This window comes from Dufourea novaeangliae, unplaced genomic scaffold (assembly GCF_001272555.1).
Source record: "Dufourea novaeangliae isolate 0120121106 unplaced genomic scaffold, ASM127255v1 scaffold16, whole genome shotgun sequence".
NCBI classification, from domain to species: domain Eukaryota; kingdom Metazoa; phylum Arthropoda; class Insecta; order Hymenoptera; family Halictidae; genus Dufourea; species Dufourea novaeangliae.
Genome location: NW_015373891.1, coordinates 1,749,896 through 1,764,720, shown reverse-complemented (window position 1 = coordinate 1,764,720; position 14,825 = coordinate 1,749,896). Strand labels below are relative to the sequence as shown.

The 14,825-nt window shown below is 33.6% G+C and overlaps 2 protein-coding genes and 1 non-coding gene across 5 annotated transcripts in view; 1 reads left to right on the top strand and 2 right to left on the bottom strand.

Moving 5' to 3' along the window:
• Positions 1 to 1,308: 1,308 nt before the first annotated feature.
• Positions 1,309 to 1,380, bottom strand: Trnaq-cug. Its single transcript has one exon. It is a non-coding gene; the product is annotated as a tRNA-Gln (tRNA).
• Positions 1,381 to 2,212: 832 nt separating this feature from the next.
• Positions 2,213 to 4,003, bottom strand: LOC107188533 (NEDD4 family-interacting protein 1-like). The gene is made up of 6 exons (XM_015576838.1): positions 3,847 to 4,003; positions 3,262 to 3,411; positions 3,060 to 3,197; positions 2,847 to 2,970; positions 2,594 to 2,779; positions 2,213 to 2,510 (listed from the first exon to the last, which is right to left on the bottom strand). The coding sequence occupies exons 1-6, from the start codon at positions 3,871 to 3,873 to the stop codon at positions 2,407 to 2,409; spliced, it is 729 nt and encodes a 242-aa protein (XP_015432324.1). The 5' UTR covers positions 3,874 to 4,003; the 3' UTR covers positions 2,213 to 2,406.
• Positions 4,004 to 5,540: 1,537 nt separating this feature from the next.
• LOC107188882 (putative oxidoreductase GLYR1 homolog) overlaps positions 5,541 to 14,825 on the top strand; it is a 39,618-nt gene continuing 30,333 nt past the window's right edge. The window contains exons 1-7 of one of the 3 annotated variants that reach the window (XM_015577270.1): positions 5,541 to 5,608; positions 5,706 to 5,742; positions 6,645 to 6,733; positions 6,812 to 6,938; positions 7,091 to 7,192; positions 7,313 to 7,504; positions 8,416 to 8,589. In XM_015577270.1, the coding sequence (XP_015432756.1) occupies positions 5,574 to 5,608; positions 5,706 to 5,742; positions 6,645 to 6,733; positions 6,812 to 6,938; positions 7,091 to 7,192; positions 7,313 to 7,504; positions 8,416 to 8,589 (756 nt within the window). In that variant the 5' untranslated portion in view covers positions 5,541 to 5,573. Of the gene's footprint in view, positions 5,609 to 5,705; positions 5,743 to 6,162; positions 6,203 to 6,644; positions 6,734 to 6,811; positions 6,939 to 7,090; positions 7,193 to 7,312; positions 7,505 to 8,415; positions 8,590 to 14,825 lie in introns of those variants that run through there. The other 2 variants (XM_015577277.1, XM_015577286.1) reach the window with 2 other exon arrangements.

Here is a 14,825-nt window from a genome sequence, read left to right as displayed (position 1 = left end):
GAGACAGTTTTTTATCTAGTCACTGCGATAACTCTTATGCTTGTAACTGCTGTAGATATTAATTGAAACTTGTTACATAGGTATACAGTGTTATTAAAACAAAGAAACATAAAAGCCCTTCAACGAAAAAAAATAATTAAATTGTTGAAAAGAAGTGGGAGTTTTTAATTGTAAAAAAAAATTGCATTTAGTGACCCTTCAATATGTGTGTAAACTTTATAACTTCGTTTTTATTTACAGTACTTAGATATAAAAAGAACTCTTGTTCTAAAGAATACTCCTATAATGCAACAAACTATATGTGAGCTCCTACTAAAATAATACCACAACATTTTATGTGACATGTTTCTATCATGTATCATATAAAACACATTTTAAAACTCAGAATTGTTAAAGAACTTGATATAAGTGTTCAATAAATAAGTTGCAAACACTGATTATTTAGTTACAATACTATCTGTTATTATATAATTGGCGGATTCTGGTTTTTCTTAATAAAAATTAATAATCAGCCATGGAGTAAGAACATCTCCTGTACCATAATTTCCTCTCATACCCCAATCGTGGGCTGGTAAAATGTGATACACTTTCTTTACCTTAGTTGGTACATCCTGCACTGCAGACACATGAGATAATACCAGTATAACACCCATTCCTTTTAATACTTTACTACAAACTACATTCGTTTGACCTAACTGTATATTAATGGAAACAGTAATAACAAATTTATATCTGTTACTATTTCGTCAACCCCGTATTTATCATGTTTAACAATATCCCTGAGGATCTAATAATTTGAAATTTTCATTTTTAAATTGTGATGAGACATATATGTTTGTGTCAAACCCAAATGAAGAAAATTTCAAGTAACAGTAATAAGATGAATACTATGTTAATACAGCAGTTCTACTCCAAAACGATTTTAACCCTGTTGAATTACCTTTCCCTGATTCAACATCTATATCCAAAAAAAATAACTGCACTGTCTTCAACAGTATGAGTTTTATCACTTACCAAATTTTTAATGCTATCATCTCATTTCAAATAATTTTTCATAATTTTGTTTGCTTGTTCAACTTACTGAGGTATGTAAATCATAATATTTGCAGTGCTGCCCTCTTAACATATGCGTAGCATTTAAATTTTAAGGGGTAGAAATAATAATTCGCATTTAACGTAACAGTTTCTTACAATTTCAGATGACAGATTTTATACATAGTATATCATACGTTACTAAGGATATTTCATTAATATGACATTTAAAAAAAAACTACCTTTATTTCCATTGCTTAGGAGTTTGCAAAATGAAGGTCCCACCGAGATTTGAACTCGGATCGCTGGATTCAGAGTCCAGAGTGCTAACCATTACACCATGGAACCTTCCATAAAATTTCTTTACTGATATTTTATTCGAAGTACAATATTTTTAACTAAAAACAATACCACATAATAATTATATAAACATTAATAACTTTATATTTCCGACTTCTATAATCTATTCGTTTCTATGACTATATATTTATACTTAAGTTAATAATGATAGGAGAAATGTAATTACACAGGTATTGATAAAAACATAAGACGCGCTATGTTTTTTTATATTGTTGTAATAAGTATATAACAATGAAGTTTTTGATAGTATAACATATAATGTGTATCGCTTCGCAATAATTTTTTTATACATTTATATGTGTCTGTACATATACACATATATACATACACATACACATATAGATATATATATTTATTTTGTATGATTAACTTATACCCTTAAATTTAATAAGAATTTTCTTTATAAATTATAGTAATATACAAACAAGCGAATCAGATTATCAGTACACAGATCATGTATAATCAAAATTCTAAAAGCTTATCTAACACTAGAGTGTATTACACAATATCACTATTAGAACTTTTACACTTTGATATCCGTTTAGAAACAGTGTTCATACGCTTTTTCTTTCAAAATAAATTTTTGTACTTGTAACACCAATTTTATAAGTAATGATTTTATATATGTGTACCATATGTAAAGAAGCAATTCATGTTTAAACGAACAATGCACGAATTGACAATATACTGTTCACATTAAAGCATTGTTCATATTATTTGAGCAATACAAATTTACAATTTATAGTGACTACGTGATGATAACACATAAAACTGTGTGCAGAAGACTATCTCATTATTTTCTGTTTTATTCTGTCTCGTTTATTTTACGTTTATGCAATTTTGGCAAATAGACTCAATTATTTTAATAATTTTCATTTCTAGTAATTGAATAATATGTAACCAATATAAAGTAATGTTGTCAAAGGGAGTGGTTATATATTGTACAAATACAACCCCAAATAGAAATGCTGTTTCTTCTAAAGCCAAGTTAGATAAAAGTGCATGTTTATTGGCTTAATAAAAAAAGAGTAAACGTTCCTGAGCACTTCCAGGTAATAGTCTCCAACCACGCTTAATATTCAAATATTGCACAATTGCTCGTGCACAAATCAGAATTCCTGAAATTTAAATATTTCAAATTAATAAAATTGCATCGATACTTATTAATCATTGCTATTTATACTGCATGAAAGATACAAACCAAATCCCATTATTAACCACCACAGCCATGAATTTTCACGTGATGCCAGGTCAGTGGAATGTTTAACGATCAGTGTCCATTTTGTCAAAGACAAGCCAAAACCAGACAATGCTCCATATCGAGATGCAATTGTATGACAGAAACACATCAAAAGTAAAAATCCAATCCAATTGAATAAAAATGCGACTGCAAAAATAAGTAACAAATTCATTTAAATCAATGATCAATGAAATACATAACTATTACAACTTACCCAAAAATGCTGTGAAGAACATGAAATCGGTACCAAGTAAGCCACTCTCTGGATCCCCTTCTGCAGCTTCAGTGTCTATAGCAAGGATTGTTAATGGTTGCTGTGGAGCTCTAATATTACCAGGCTATGAAACAAGATTAATAAAATACTTAATTTTTCAAACTATTCTTATTGTCATTAATCTCTGAAACATATATGTCTGAATTAAATTACCATGTGTATTTGAGGATGAGGTTCTCCTTGCAAAGTCTTTTCACGTTGTACTTCTTCATAACTGGGCAATTTAGTAACTACTTCATAAGGGGGTGGAGCTGAAAAATCTGCCTTAGGAGGTGGTATATCTTCTTCAGCCTAGAATAAAAATCACATAAATACCAATAAATCTATTATATAATATAACAATTCTTTGTCATACCATTCTACTTTCAATTGAAGTTTGTGCTGCAGCAATACTTCCCGAATGACTCATTAAACCATTTTGCATAACAGGTAATGAAACAGTTAAAGTAGGTATCTCACTTTGAGATGATGGTTCTCCGTCTGAATCATTGTTTGTTTGTGAACGCTAAAATCAAATAACAATTAGTTGTATTTAAGATTGTGACTGATAAAAGTACCTAACTAATCACTATTTAGCCAAAATGCATTCATTTTCTATCAGTCATCAAACAAAAATCATGTTTCAGTGCTTATAGCATTGAAGTGATTGAAACAATGTCATAAAGTAAAACAATGTTTTATTTGATTTTCAATATCAGACTACGTTTAAAAAAACAATTAACAATCGGCTAAAACAATGTTTTCTTGGCTCTTGCTTGTCATGCATGTGCAAGATTTACGTTAAAGTACGTGGCAATATTATTTTATATGTGTAAAACGTATTCGTCAAACGAAAGATACTTTTGGCACTCGTCAACGGATTGTAAAATAATCAGTACAGTCTTCGAAACATTACACATAATAATGATACATCGTGATGCGCATTGTTTGCAAAACATACCATATTGTAACGGATCATATTAATCATGCTCGATGAAATTTCAATGAAGCTCGTCTAAGTAATCCTAGTTTCGTGTAAGAAATGAAAAATACTGTTTTTGTACAATTTGCTGCTTTCTAAGACAGCAAAAGTTCTTACAATCGATGGCTGACAGCTGGCTAAGCTGCACCGTGACTGTAGATCTCTTTATACTACCACGTCTAACGTTCTTCTTACTTGTACCAATTCAAATTTGTCATCAATTATTATCAATATTAATGGACTTTTCTGTGCAAAATACAAGGTAAAATTGTAAATTAAATTAATTATAAAGAGTATTAAAATACATGAATTAAGCGTAAAACCAAAGTTCAATTTAAAGCTATTATTAAACTGATGTATAGATTTATATATATATAAACGAGTACAGATTGTTTATGGTATTTTATATGCCATATTTTTTATTCAATTTCCTTTAAATTCAGCATAATGAAAAAATCGAATTAGGAGTTGAATGTTGATTGGTCGCTAGCGAAGCAACGTTGAAAATCAAGTTATACATCGACGGTCAAAATTATTGTCCACCCCACTGCGACCACCTGCAGAGTCATTAGCCAAAATAAGAATTCTACCTGATAGTATGTTATTCTATGGCCGCTTCGTAGCGGCAACGATTAACTGAGGTATTTATTATTTAATTCGATATTTTAATATATTCCATACGTACATCTTTTCATGTGCTTTTCCGTTCACACTTCCAACGACGACACACGGCAACACATACTACATTATACATACATGTATAAATTACACTGCGTGATGTGTATAAGGATATATAAATATTATATCACTGTTATTAAAAGAAAGGTACGACGTATTACATTGTCAATAGCCAGAACAGATAAATTAAGTAACATTCATAGCTAACAATAATTTTAAGGAGATTCTCTTTTTTTTTATTCGTAAGTTTAAACATGAAATGATATTTTCAATGCAATTTTGAATATTTTCAAAATAGACAGTAGGAATTTTATATTCTGTTCTTACTTAATTTTTATGCCTCATCCTAAAATGTGCATCATTTTTCTTGGACATATTAAAGTTTACGAATCTGTGTGTTCAGATTAATATTAGGAAAGGGCGGTATAGAATATTCAAGACATCCATATATAATACTTGAAATAATAACTATACGAATCAGGGCATGAAATTATTATTCGATCGTTTTTCGAGATTACTTCCTGACAGAAATAAGAGATATGAAGTAACTGAACAAAGAAATAAAAAACACTATAGACAAGGTGCATGCTGGTTAAAAGAGGGAATATTATGTTTGTAAACACTAATTTATGTAATCGAACGAATGAAATAAATGCGCGCCAATAAATTAATTGTAGTTGCTATCGAATACGAGCTTGGCGCTGGGAATCGACCATTAAATGTGATGATCTAAGAAAGAACTCTCGATTCAACATGTGACTCCATTTGGTTGGAGTGGGGTGGACAACAATTTTGACCGCCGATGTAGGACGGGAGTTTAACGAACCGGAATCTTTCCAACTACCGGAAGCGTAAGATTAAACATTAACATTACATTGATATTAAAATTCGTATAAGGTATATTAAACTTTATTCAATTAATTATTAAACATAGATATTTACGAGTCTTGCTTTTCCGAATAAAAATGTAAACGATAAAAAGGTTCAGTCGCTTGCCGATCGTGAAACAAGTGAGAGGTTTTTTTATCATGTCGGAGGTATTCAAACTGGGTGATCTAGTATGGTGTGTATTTGTAACGTGTTGATCATGAAATGTTTGTAATAAAATCAGTGAAATGAGTATGCCAGTGATTACTAATCGTTGTCTTTATGGATTTCAGGGCGAAGATGAAGGGATTTTCGCCTTGGCCTGGCCGGGTAAGTGCCAGTCGACTGCTAACGGTTCCGCGTTAACTACACTTTACTTGACCATACGCGCCACGGAGTCAAATGCGGCCATCATATTTGGCGGGAACGTGCCAAGTGTTATTTTGGAGTTTCTTTTTCCAATTTCATGTTTCAATATCGCGAACAAATACATTTTCTACACCCGTCGACGCCACTGTTGGCCCGCATTGCATATCTCCCGCCACGCCCGACCTTCGAATTCAAATTGGCGCGCAGGCAACGAAAATATAACCTAAATTACACCCTGCGATTTCATAACTTTTGCCACGGTGTTCCGAAACGGAGCGGAACTTTCATGTTTACATTACATATTTTTAGCCGTTCGCCAAACCATCGAATATTTCTTTATTACTTCTTTAAGAACAAACAAATAGAATTTCCGATGTATCAGGATTTATAAACGAAGTAGACGTTGAATATAATTTGCGCGGTAACTACGATTTGCTCTCGATGCAGAAAAGTTTCGTTTGAATAATACGTATGATTTAAATGGAATCTTTTTTATCGCAATTTATTTAGCATGCCCTTTCATTTTTATATGGTTAATCATTTATAAAATGAAAATATTAAGTCTGATTTGCACTAGTAATGTGTGAGGATGCATTTTAGGCAAAATAGATGTTACATTCATACATTCTATGAGGGGAAATTATTAGCTTCATTTTGAAGGAAATAGTTTAAGTCAAGTTGTTTGGAGTAAAGATTAAATTATACCATATCTATTTGCAGTGATATAATTGTAATGCATTATAAAATTTAAATGATTTGCCATATTATATTTCTCCAAGATATTATATTGTCTTGTTTAATTAGTTTTATTAGAAGAATATATTCAGAAATAAAATATATTAATTTTCCCATGGCATCTTAAGGTGTCAAATCCTTCAAAGGACTTAAAGAAACCAATGAATACTAAGAAGGGGCCAGTTCAATGTATATTCTTCTTTGGAACAAATAATTAGTAAGTTTCAATGAAGTATTTAATTTTCACGTTTGTTTGCTTGTCAACTTTTGAAACTTAATGTAATATTTCTTATAGCGCATGGATAGAGGAGTCCAATATAAAGCCATATCTTAAATATAAAGATACACTTGTTAAATCTAGTAAATCTGGTGCATTTAAAGATGCAGTTGAAGCAATAGAAGAGTTTATTGCTAATGGAGAGGTAAGTTATATGATAAATGTAGTTAATACTTTTTATATACATACACATAAATATCATCACAGTTGACATTCAAAAATAAAGTTTTATGTATGATACATTGTTGTTTTTATTTGTGATATAGTCTTGCTATGTATCAACATTGTTTGCTTTAGGTGTTTGAGGATGGCTTAGACCCTGACTCCTTATTTGACAGACTCAAAGAAGGAAGTTTGTCTAAGGAGAAGACTGTAGTAAAAACTCCTAAGCCTCGTAAGGTTAGGTTCATAAAATAAAATACGATTTTGTGATTGTATATAGAAGAATGAATTAATGTTATTCTTGATATATCTGTGTTCTATGTACAGTATAAAATAACTATGAAATTGTTCGTTCAGGAAACACCAAAAACTAAACGATTGGATACCGGTGGAAGTGATGCTCGCCGTCCAGCCAAAAAGCAGCGCAGGGAATCAAGTACAAGTAACAGTAACAGGGTTGGCAGCCTTAGTCCTGCATTGAACCATTCAACTCCTCTCAGAAAGTCAGGATCAACACTCCTTAATAGGCCTGCAAATATTGCCAGACCTGTAAGTACATTTCATATATTAGTATTTTAGAATATTAGTAAGTACAAAAAGAAACAAATTTTTTTATTTCTTATGTAAAATAAAAGTAAAGTGATTACGTTTGAATTATTGATCACAAAATATTTTTCGCGACTACAATTTCTTTGTGTTCGTAGTAAACTTTTTTCTTAACAAATTTCCCTCAACATTTTTCTAACTCTCTAAGTAAATAAATAAGTAGATTATGGCATCTTTTTATACACGACATTTTCTCAGTTATAACATTTATTTTAATTATTGTAAATTTGCTATATATGCCGTTTACTATAAATAGATTGTTCTGAGAAAGAAATGTTAACCATTCATTACATTATTTATTGTCATCAGAAATATACATTTACATATGTATACACATTTCAAAAACAAAGTTTCATTTAAATATGTGTTTACAAAATATATTTAGCAGTACTTTTGAGATCAAGTATTAAATTACAGTAAAGTATCTTTTATTTATTAAGGGTATCAATGTGTACCCTGTCTATTGAACTTAGTATTTTGGATAAATAAAATTTAGTTCTTAAAAAAACACTTTTGCTTTAATTTTTGGTACGTTTAAAACAAATTATAAAACTCTTTCAATCTTTTTTTTTTCTTTCATTAACAAAGTGTTAACATTTTATATGTTCAAAAAATCATTAGTTGAATTCATTTTGTATGTGTCACACCTTAATCATAATGCCAGAAAGTGCAAATTAACATATTAAAAAAAAAATAGTCATGACTTCATTTTTTGTTTTCTCAAACCTTATACAATAATTTTATATTCATTATTGTTAGAATATTTTTCTTTCTCTTTTGTTATATGGAATTTGAAAATTAAGCCAGATTTATCAGAAGTTCTATTGTTAATACCTTACTACCTTGCACGGCAGGTGACACCGCCTTTAGATGTGGAAACATTATCGCAAACCCTTAAAGAGAAAAACATCCTTCCGTCGACCTTGAAATTTGGGTTCCTCGGTTTGGGTATCATGGGTAGCGGCATCGTAAAAAACCTGATCAACAGTGGACACAGCGTAATTGTCTGGAATCGAACACAAGAGAAGGTATGTGGGATTCATTTGTTTATGATATAATACGACGGGCATACGGTGATTATGTACGACTACGTTACGATGGTATCCGTACAAAGGATACTGTCGTCCATTCATAACTACCGATGAAGGTCACGAAAAATTACTATCTTGCGTGTATCAATAACGCTCATTAATATTTTTGTTTTAAGTCCAAATTTTCGTATTCAATTTACTAAATTAATTTTCATATTATTTTCATTTTGACATGTTCATTAACAAATCGAATAGAAATAACTTACAAACGAAAGTAAACAATATTAATTCTATTACTCAAGTCAATACAACATATTTATAAAAAATTTGATTATATAAGAAAAATAACGGTAACTGTGATTTCAAAGATTTCTCACGTATCTCCATATGAAAGGAATTGAAACTCTATTTAGTGGAAAATGTTTTACACGCGCAACCACCTTCGTTAGAATCTTGGTGCTGCACTGTCAGCAAGTCTGGCATCGCCGCGTTTCGTTTCTTCAGTAACGTGTTCCGTCCTCCATGAACGCGGGACTAGCGACGCACGGAATCCTTTTACCTCCATTCTTCGAACAAATGTCTTTTGTCCACACTCCTTTTGGACAAACTCGTTGGAAGGGTGAGGGGTGACAAAAGAAAAGCGGTTTAGTAAACAACCTCGTTTAATAATTGTCCTGCAAATTGAGCATACTGTTCAAATGACCCTATCGGATATTGTAATTGAACGTTGGGATGGTAACTGGATGGTAGATCGCTTGTCGGGCCGAAGAGTGAAAAAGTCCTGCAGGGACACGCGGGACATTTGAATTGTAAAATAATTCAGCGACTCGCGGGGCCCTGACCGAACGTCTTTGACGCGATGGGAAGGGAGATATGTATCTGTCCGGAGGTTTCGGGACTTAGTCTTTTTCCGCTTCGCGGTCAGAAAATCCGAGAGTCATAATTTTTCCGTTTCGGCGTGAGATTTTCAGGGTTCAGGAATAAGAATGGAAGAGTAGTGCTCTGTATATACAAAGGGGAAATGGGTTCGATTTTTCGTAACGATACAAACAATATTTCTACAAAAATAAATACATACGTAAATACGGTCGCTCGAGAAAATATTTAAATAAACTGGAGTAAATGAATATTATTTTTATATAAAAAAAAGAAGGCTTTAATTTATTAAACATGTATTTAAACCAGTCTCCGCACCGCTTAATTTGCCGGTCACTTCGTGCTGCACATTAAAAGCAGAATTTTCAAATAAAAACTAATCTTGTAAAGAATTACTATTTTTCTGTAACAAATATTACAATTAAACATTTTTATCTACTTCGAAAGCACTATCATAGCTATCACGTGTCACGTGAGAACAACTTCTGACCAGAAGACACGAAAACTATGAAAAAAGTTCTAATTAATATGTTCCCTATTTGACCTTGTTTTCAAGTTACACACGTTTTCATAATCGGTTAATATACAATTTCTTACCTTTGGAGGAAGTAGTAGCTCAAAATGGCTACCTTTGAGTATAAATCAAACTTGTGATACAACTGGGTGGGGGTGGTTACCCATGAAAAGAATAAAACAAAACTATAGAATACATTTTTTTTTGTACAAAAGAAAACCTGAAAATTAATTAAGTCCCATGTTTAGTTATTTTTGTAAAAATGAATCTTTACAAAAATGTTATTCTAGATGCAAATTTGACATTTTTTATTTACACCCCATTCACAGTTACTGTTTCGGTTTGTTATTTTAAATTTCTACACCACAAAAATGACTAGAACTTAAGAACAAGGTCAAACAGAGTACCCGCGAGTATAAACTTTTCTCCTTGTTTTTGTTGTCTTCTGCTGACCGATGAAGTGGCTTTCATATGTTATTACACACCCTGTATATGTTCTTCAGTAACTATAAGACTGCGGATACATACGCAAATATAGATTTACATGGATTAATTCAGTAAAACTGGAATCAAATAAAAATTTTATTATTCTGCTAAGATTATTATAATACTTCAAATAAAATGAATAATCGTTATTAATAGACTGTCGATGTTCATGCAAAATCACGTAAATTCATTTATCAACTAAATTAAACTTTATATGTCTTTTTATAACTTTATATTGTTTATTAACCGATTCATTGTATTAGAAGCAAATTAAAATCATTAAATATTACTAATTGCAATTCATCAAATTCTCCATATGCATATACGTGGTGTCCTAGATATACATCAAAATATTTTGAGGGATGCTGGAACGTAGAGTTACGTATCATATGTACAATAATAAATAATTATAATATATGAATTCCTCAGTCTACTTACGTAACGTTTGTTTATCATACTGAATTCTATACAGTTACGCTATAAACGCCTGAAATCTGCGATCTATTAACAACATAAGATAAGTTTCCAGTGTAAACTTGTTTTTTTCCTTACAAATACTTTCATGAGCGACTGTATATTTTTACAAACTTTTCGTTTGACTCGCATTCATCGCTAGTAGATCTAAAAGAACGCGGAAAAGTACAAACTACATAGGTATACGGGAAGTGTTCGGAACGCCGTGACTAGTCGCCATGTTCGGTACTAAGGTGCGTATTCACCGGCAAACAGATCGTGAGCAATGTTCGCAAGAAATGCTGCGCAAGAAGTACGCAAACTTTTTATAACCACGACACGTCAGATAACTATAGATTCGTGTACTGTTTGCGGGATCACCAGTGAAGACGCGCCTATAGTGGAATTTCAGGCCACCCGGGCAAAAAACTGTTACGCACGGTTCGTTCGAGCAACCTAAACGAAACAGAATGTGTATAGTGCACACGCGTACCCACGCGGTTGTTTTTCGTCTCGCTAGCACGCGACGACGTTAACACGTTTCGCCACTGGAGCCCGCGTATAGGTGACGCCGCCGATTTCTCACGAGACTTAGATCGGTTACACGTGCGTGACGGTTACAATTTCACGGTTTGCATTAACAAAACCGATCGAAGTCAGTGTGCCTCGTTAATTAAAAGCGAAACGTGCATATCGGAATATTCACCCACTTGTTCTGTCCATTTATCATCCCTTTCTTATACAGGGTGTCTAAAAAAAATCGAGACCAAACATACGTGTTAGTGAGGTAGAGTTAGGTAAAAAAAAGTTCATATACGCTTATGCACAAAAATACTTTATTGAAAAGTTGATCGAAATGTTCGAAATTGCCTTCTTCCATTCGTCGAACTATTTCGAATAATCCTACTGTATGTATTAGAAATGGTAATAAATGCATTTTGAATGCAATCCCAAAGTTGGTCTTCCGTTGCTATCATATTTTTTTCATATATATATATACCCCCCCCCCCAATAAAGTATTTGCGGACATAAATTTACATGAACATTTTTCTCTTCATTTACTTGGGCCCATTAACACGCGCTTGTTAACTTTTTCGGAAAAGTATAATTCTTTTTAAAAGTTTGTAAAAGAAGTTTGTCAAATTAAAATCTTTTTTAAAGTTTAACTATGGGTTCAAGTGACCAGTAAGATAAAAAAGGTTGAAAAACACTGGTCTAAAGAATCTTCCTAAACACAGTCTGAGATCGGTTTCATTTCTGAGGGCCCTCACGCGGCTCTCTTGCGTCCCCGTTTTCCGAGGGATGATAAAGTTTTATCTCTCCCGGAGTCGCCGCGACGATCCAAGAATAACGTCAGCACTCGTTGCACGCGTTAAAGGTTGGTTTATATGTACTATCCGTTCAGGCACGAAACGGTCACGGAGTCCGTTCCGTTCAGACGAATATTCTTTAATGCATTTGGAATATGCGTGTTTTGTCAGGGATGTGGCGGGTATATACCCGAAATTACGGGTCGAGACAGATCGGAAAAACTCGGGTGAGATCGCGATGTTCCGGACTACAGAGAACTAGCTATCTTTCCCTCTCGGACGCTCGAACCGATCGTGTCCGATTTCAGCCGAGCCGACCCGAAGTCTGACTACTCGTTCATGCTTGTAGTTCCGGAGATGGCCAAATTCATTAGAATTTTGAATGACGAATAAAAGATAAAAAAAGTGTTTTGATATGTTTAACACTTTAAGTGCACAGATCTTAAAAGTTCTTATAGAAGTGCACATGGGGGACAAGTGACCCCAAGTGACTCCTAAACTGTGGACTACTCGAAAAGTTGTAGAAGCATTTTTTGAAGTTTAAGATATCTACTTTCGGGTAGAATAGTTGTGATTAACAAAAAAAATTGAAATAATATAAAAAGGGTTTAAAGTAGTGAGGATGTTTTTAAAAAATCGAGGTACGGGTCAAACTTGATTAAACATGAAAATTCCAACTTTTATAATAAAATAATATTTCTTCCTGAATGAGTGGACACTTGGCAAACAATCATTTAATCTCATTTACTGTTTAAAGGACAGGATGACGATCTTAGATACTGTTGCTTTTCATTATATATTATTCGAATAAAATTATGCCCAACTCGGTTATGTCTCAGTACTAGAGTACCTACGTATGAATCTTTTCGTTCCGGCTCGAAACTTGGGTTCTCGCGACTCGGTACGATCTGCGCATCCCTAAAGTGTTTACACGTACCGTATCGTACAGACATGCACGGGAATCATTGGTCCGGAATCCAACATTCTCGCGAAGAATGTTTTGTCGGGATACGGAACGTGTCGATGCTGACAGAATGCAGTTTTTCTCGTGGACTTGTAGCCACCTTGAAAGTTATCCAGTATACTCGCGATAACTGCCTTCTAAATAAATATCCGTTAGAAATGCACTCTCTGTCGCCTTCTGTAGCCAATAACACTGTTTAACACGTAAAATATCTAGGGAAAAAATTAAAATTTATTGAATGCGTGCTATTGACTCTCGATAATTACCCGTCCCTAGAACTGGCCGCCTCTGGAGCCCCAAATACGGGTAATTATCGCGAGTTTACTGAATGCTGTTTTTTTTAAATGGAATTTTCTATTCTTCCTAAAAGAATATTGAAATCACGCACAGGCATAATCAAATATTGGAAAAACTTTTCGTTCTCGTCCTAGTTTTTTAAACAGTAGTGTTCAATACTGTTCACGAGTCTTTCGTTGTTTTAGCATATTGTGTTGCAGAGATAAATGTGAAAACATTATTGAACGATAGTCGCTACAAGAAACTGAGAAATATTGTACTGATATCTGACATTGTAGAACATAAACTACCAACCCGTGTCTGAACGGATAGTACAGGGGGTGGGATTCTATCGGTAGAAGCCCCAAAGAGTGTAGTCGCTGACATCGGTGTTATAAGGGTAAAAGCATAGCGAGCAGATTTAGCTCGCTGTGTAGCAGACTATTCAGCTGCCTAAGAGTACAAAACAAGTATAAATGCGACGTCACGCAGCGGCAAGTGACTGATCAGCTCGCAGCTCAACCACGCTGCGCACACAGTACCTTGACTTAATCCTCTTAGTACCTTACAATTTTTCTGTGTACCATCTAGAGATACCTTGAAAAATATGCATTCTTGAAGATATTTATTCAAATTGACACATTTTTTCTACAAATGAAGATAATTTTACACATTTTTAAAATATCTTATTGTGATGTGTATTTTGTATTAGATAAAAAATATTAGAAGTACATATTGTGCTTTCGTTACATTTATATTACATATAGAAAGTCGAAATATCGACTGAAACTATTTGTGGCAAAGATTACGGAGCCGACATTTCAGCTTGTGGATACTGATAATCAGCTGAATAGTCAGTTACACTGCGACCTACCCCTGCTCGCTGGTTCTACCCCAATCTGCCGATCGACCAACAAGAAACGGAAAGGTCTCGTTGTGTCGTAAGCGGCTAGCGTCACGGAATTGTGCGGTATGCGTGCATATCCTGTGAAAAAAATCGATGTGGCTACCTACTCTCTTTGGGGCTTCTAGTGAGCGAAAATCACCCTGTATATGTATACCAACCTTTAGCAGGGTTCCCCTTTCGTTGGCTCGAAACCTTGCGACGCGTCGCCAGACGGATGAATTGGGGAATAACGGTGTTAGGAATTATTGGAGAGAATAGGACAGTAAGGGAAGGAAAACTGAAAACTGCCGCGCGTTACCACGAATCGTAGGAACGTAATTGGACACTCGATTTTTGGCAGACTCCCGTACACATACACGTCACGGGTTGAAGCGTACGCGCTGCATTATTTCATGGGTCGTCGAGGTACAAGGAAATTGTTTACACGCGGAGCTGATGTGCATCTGC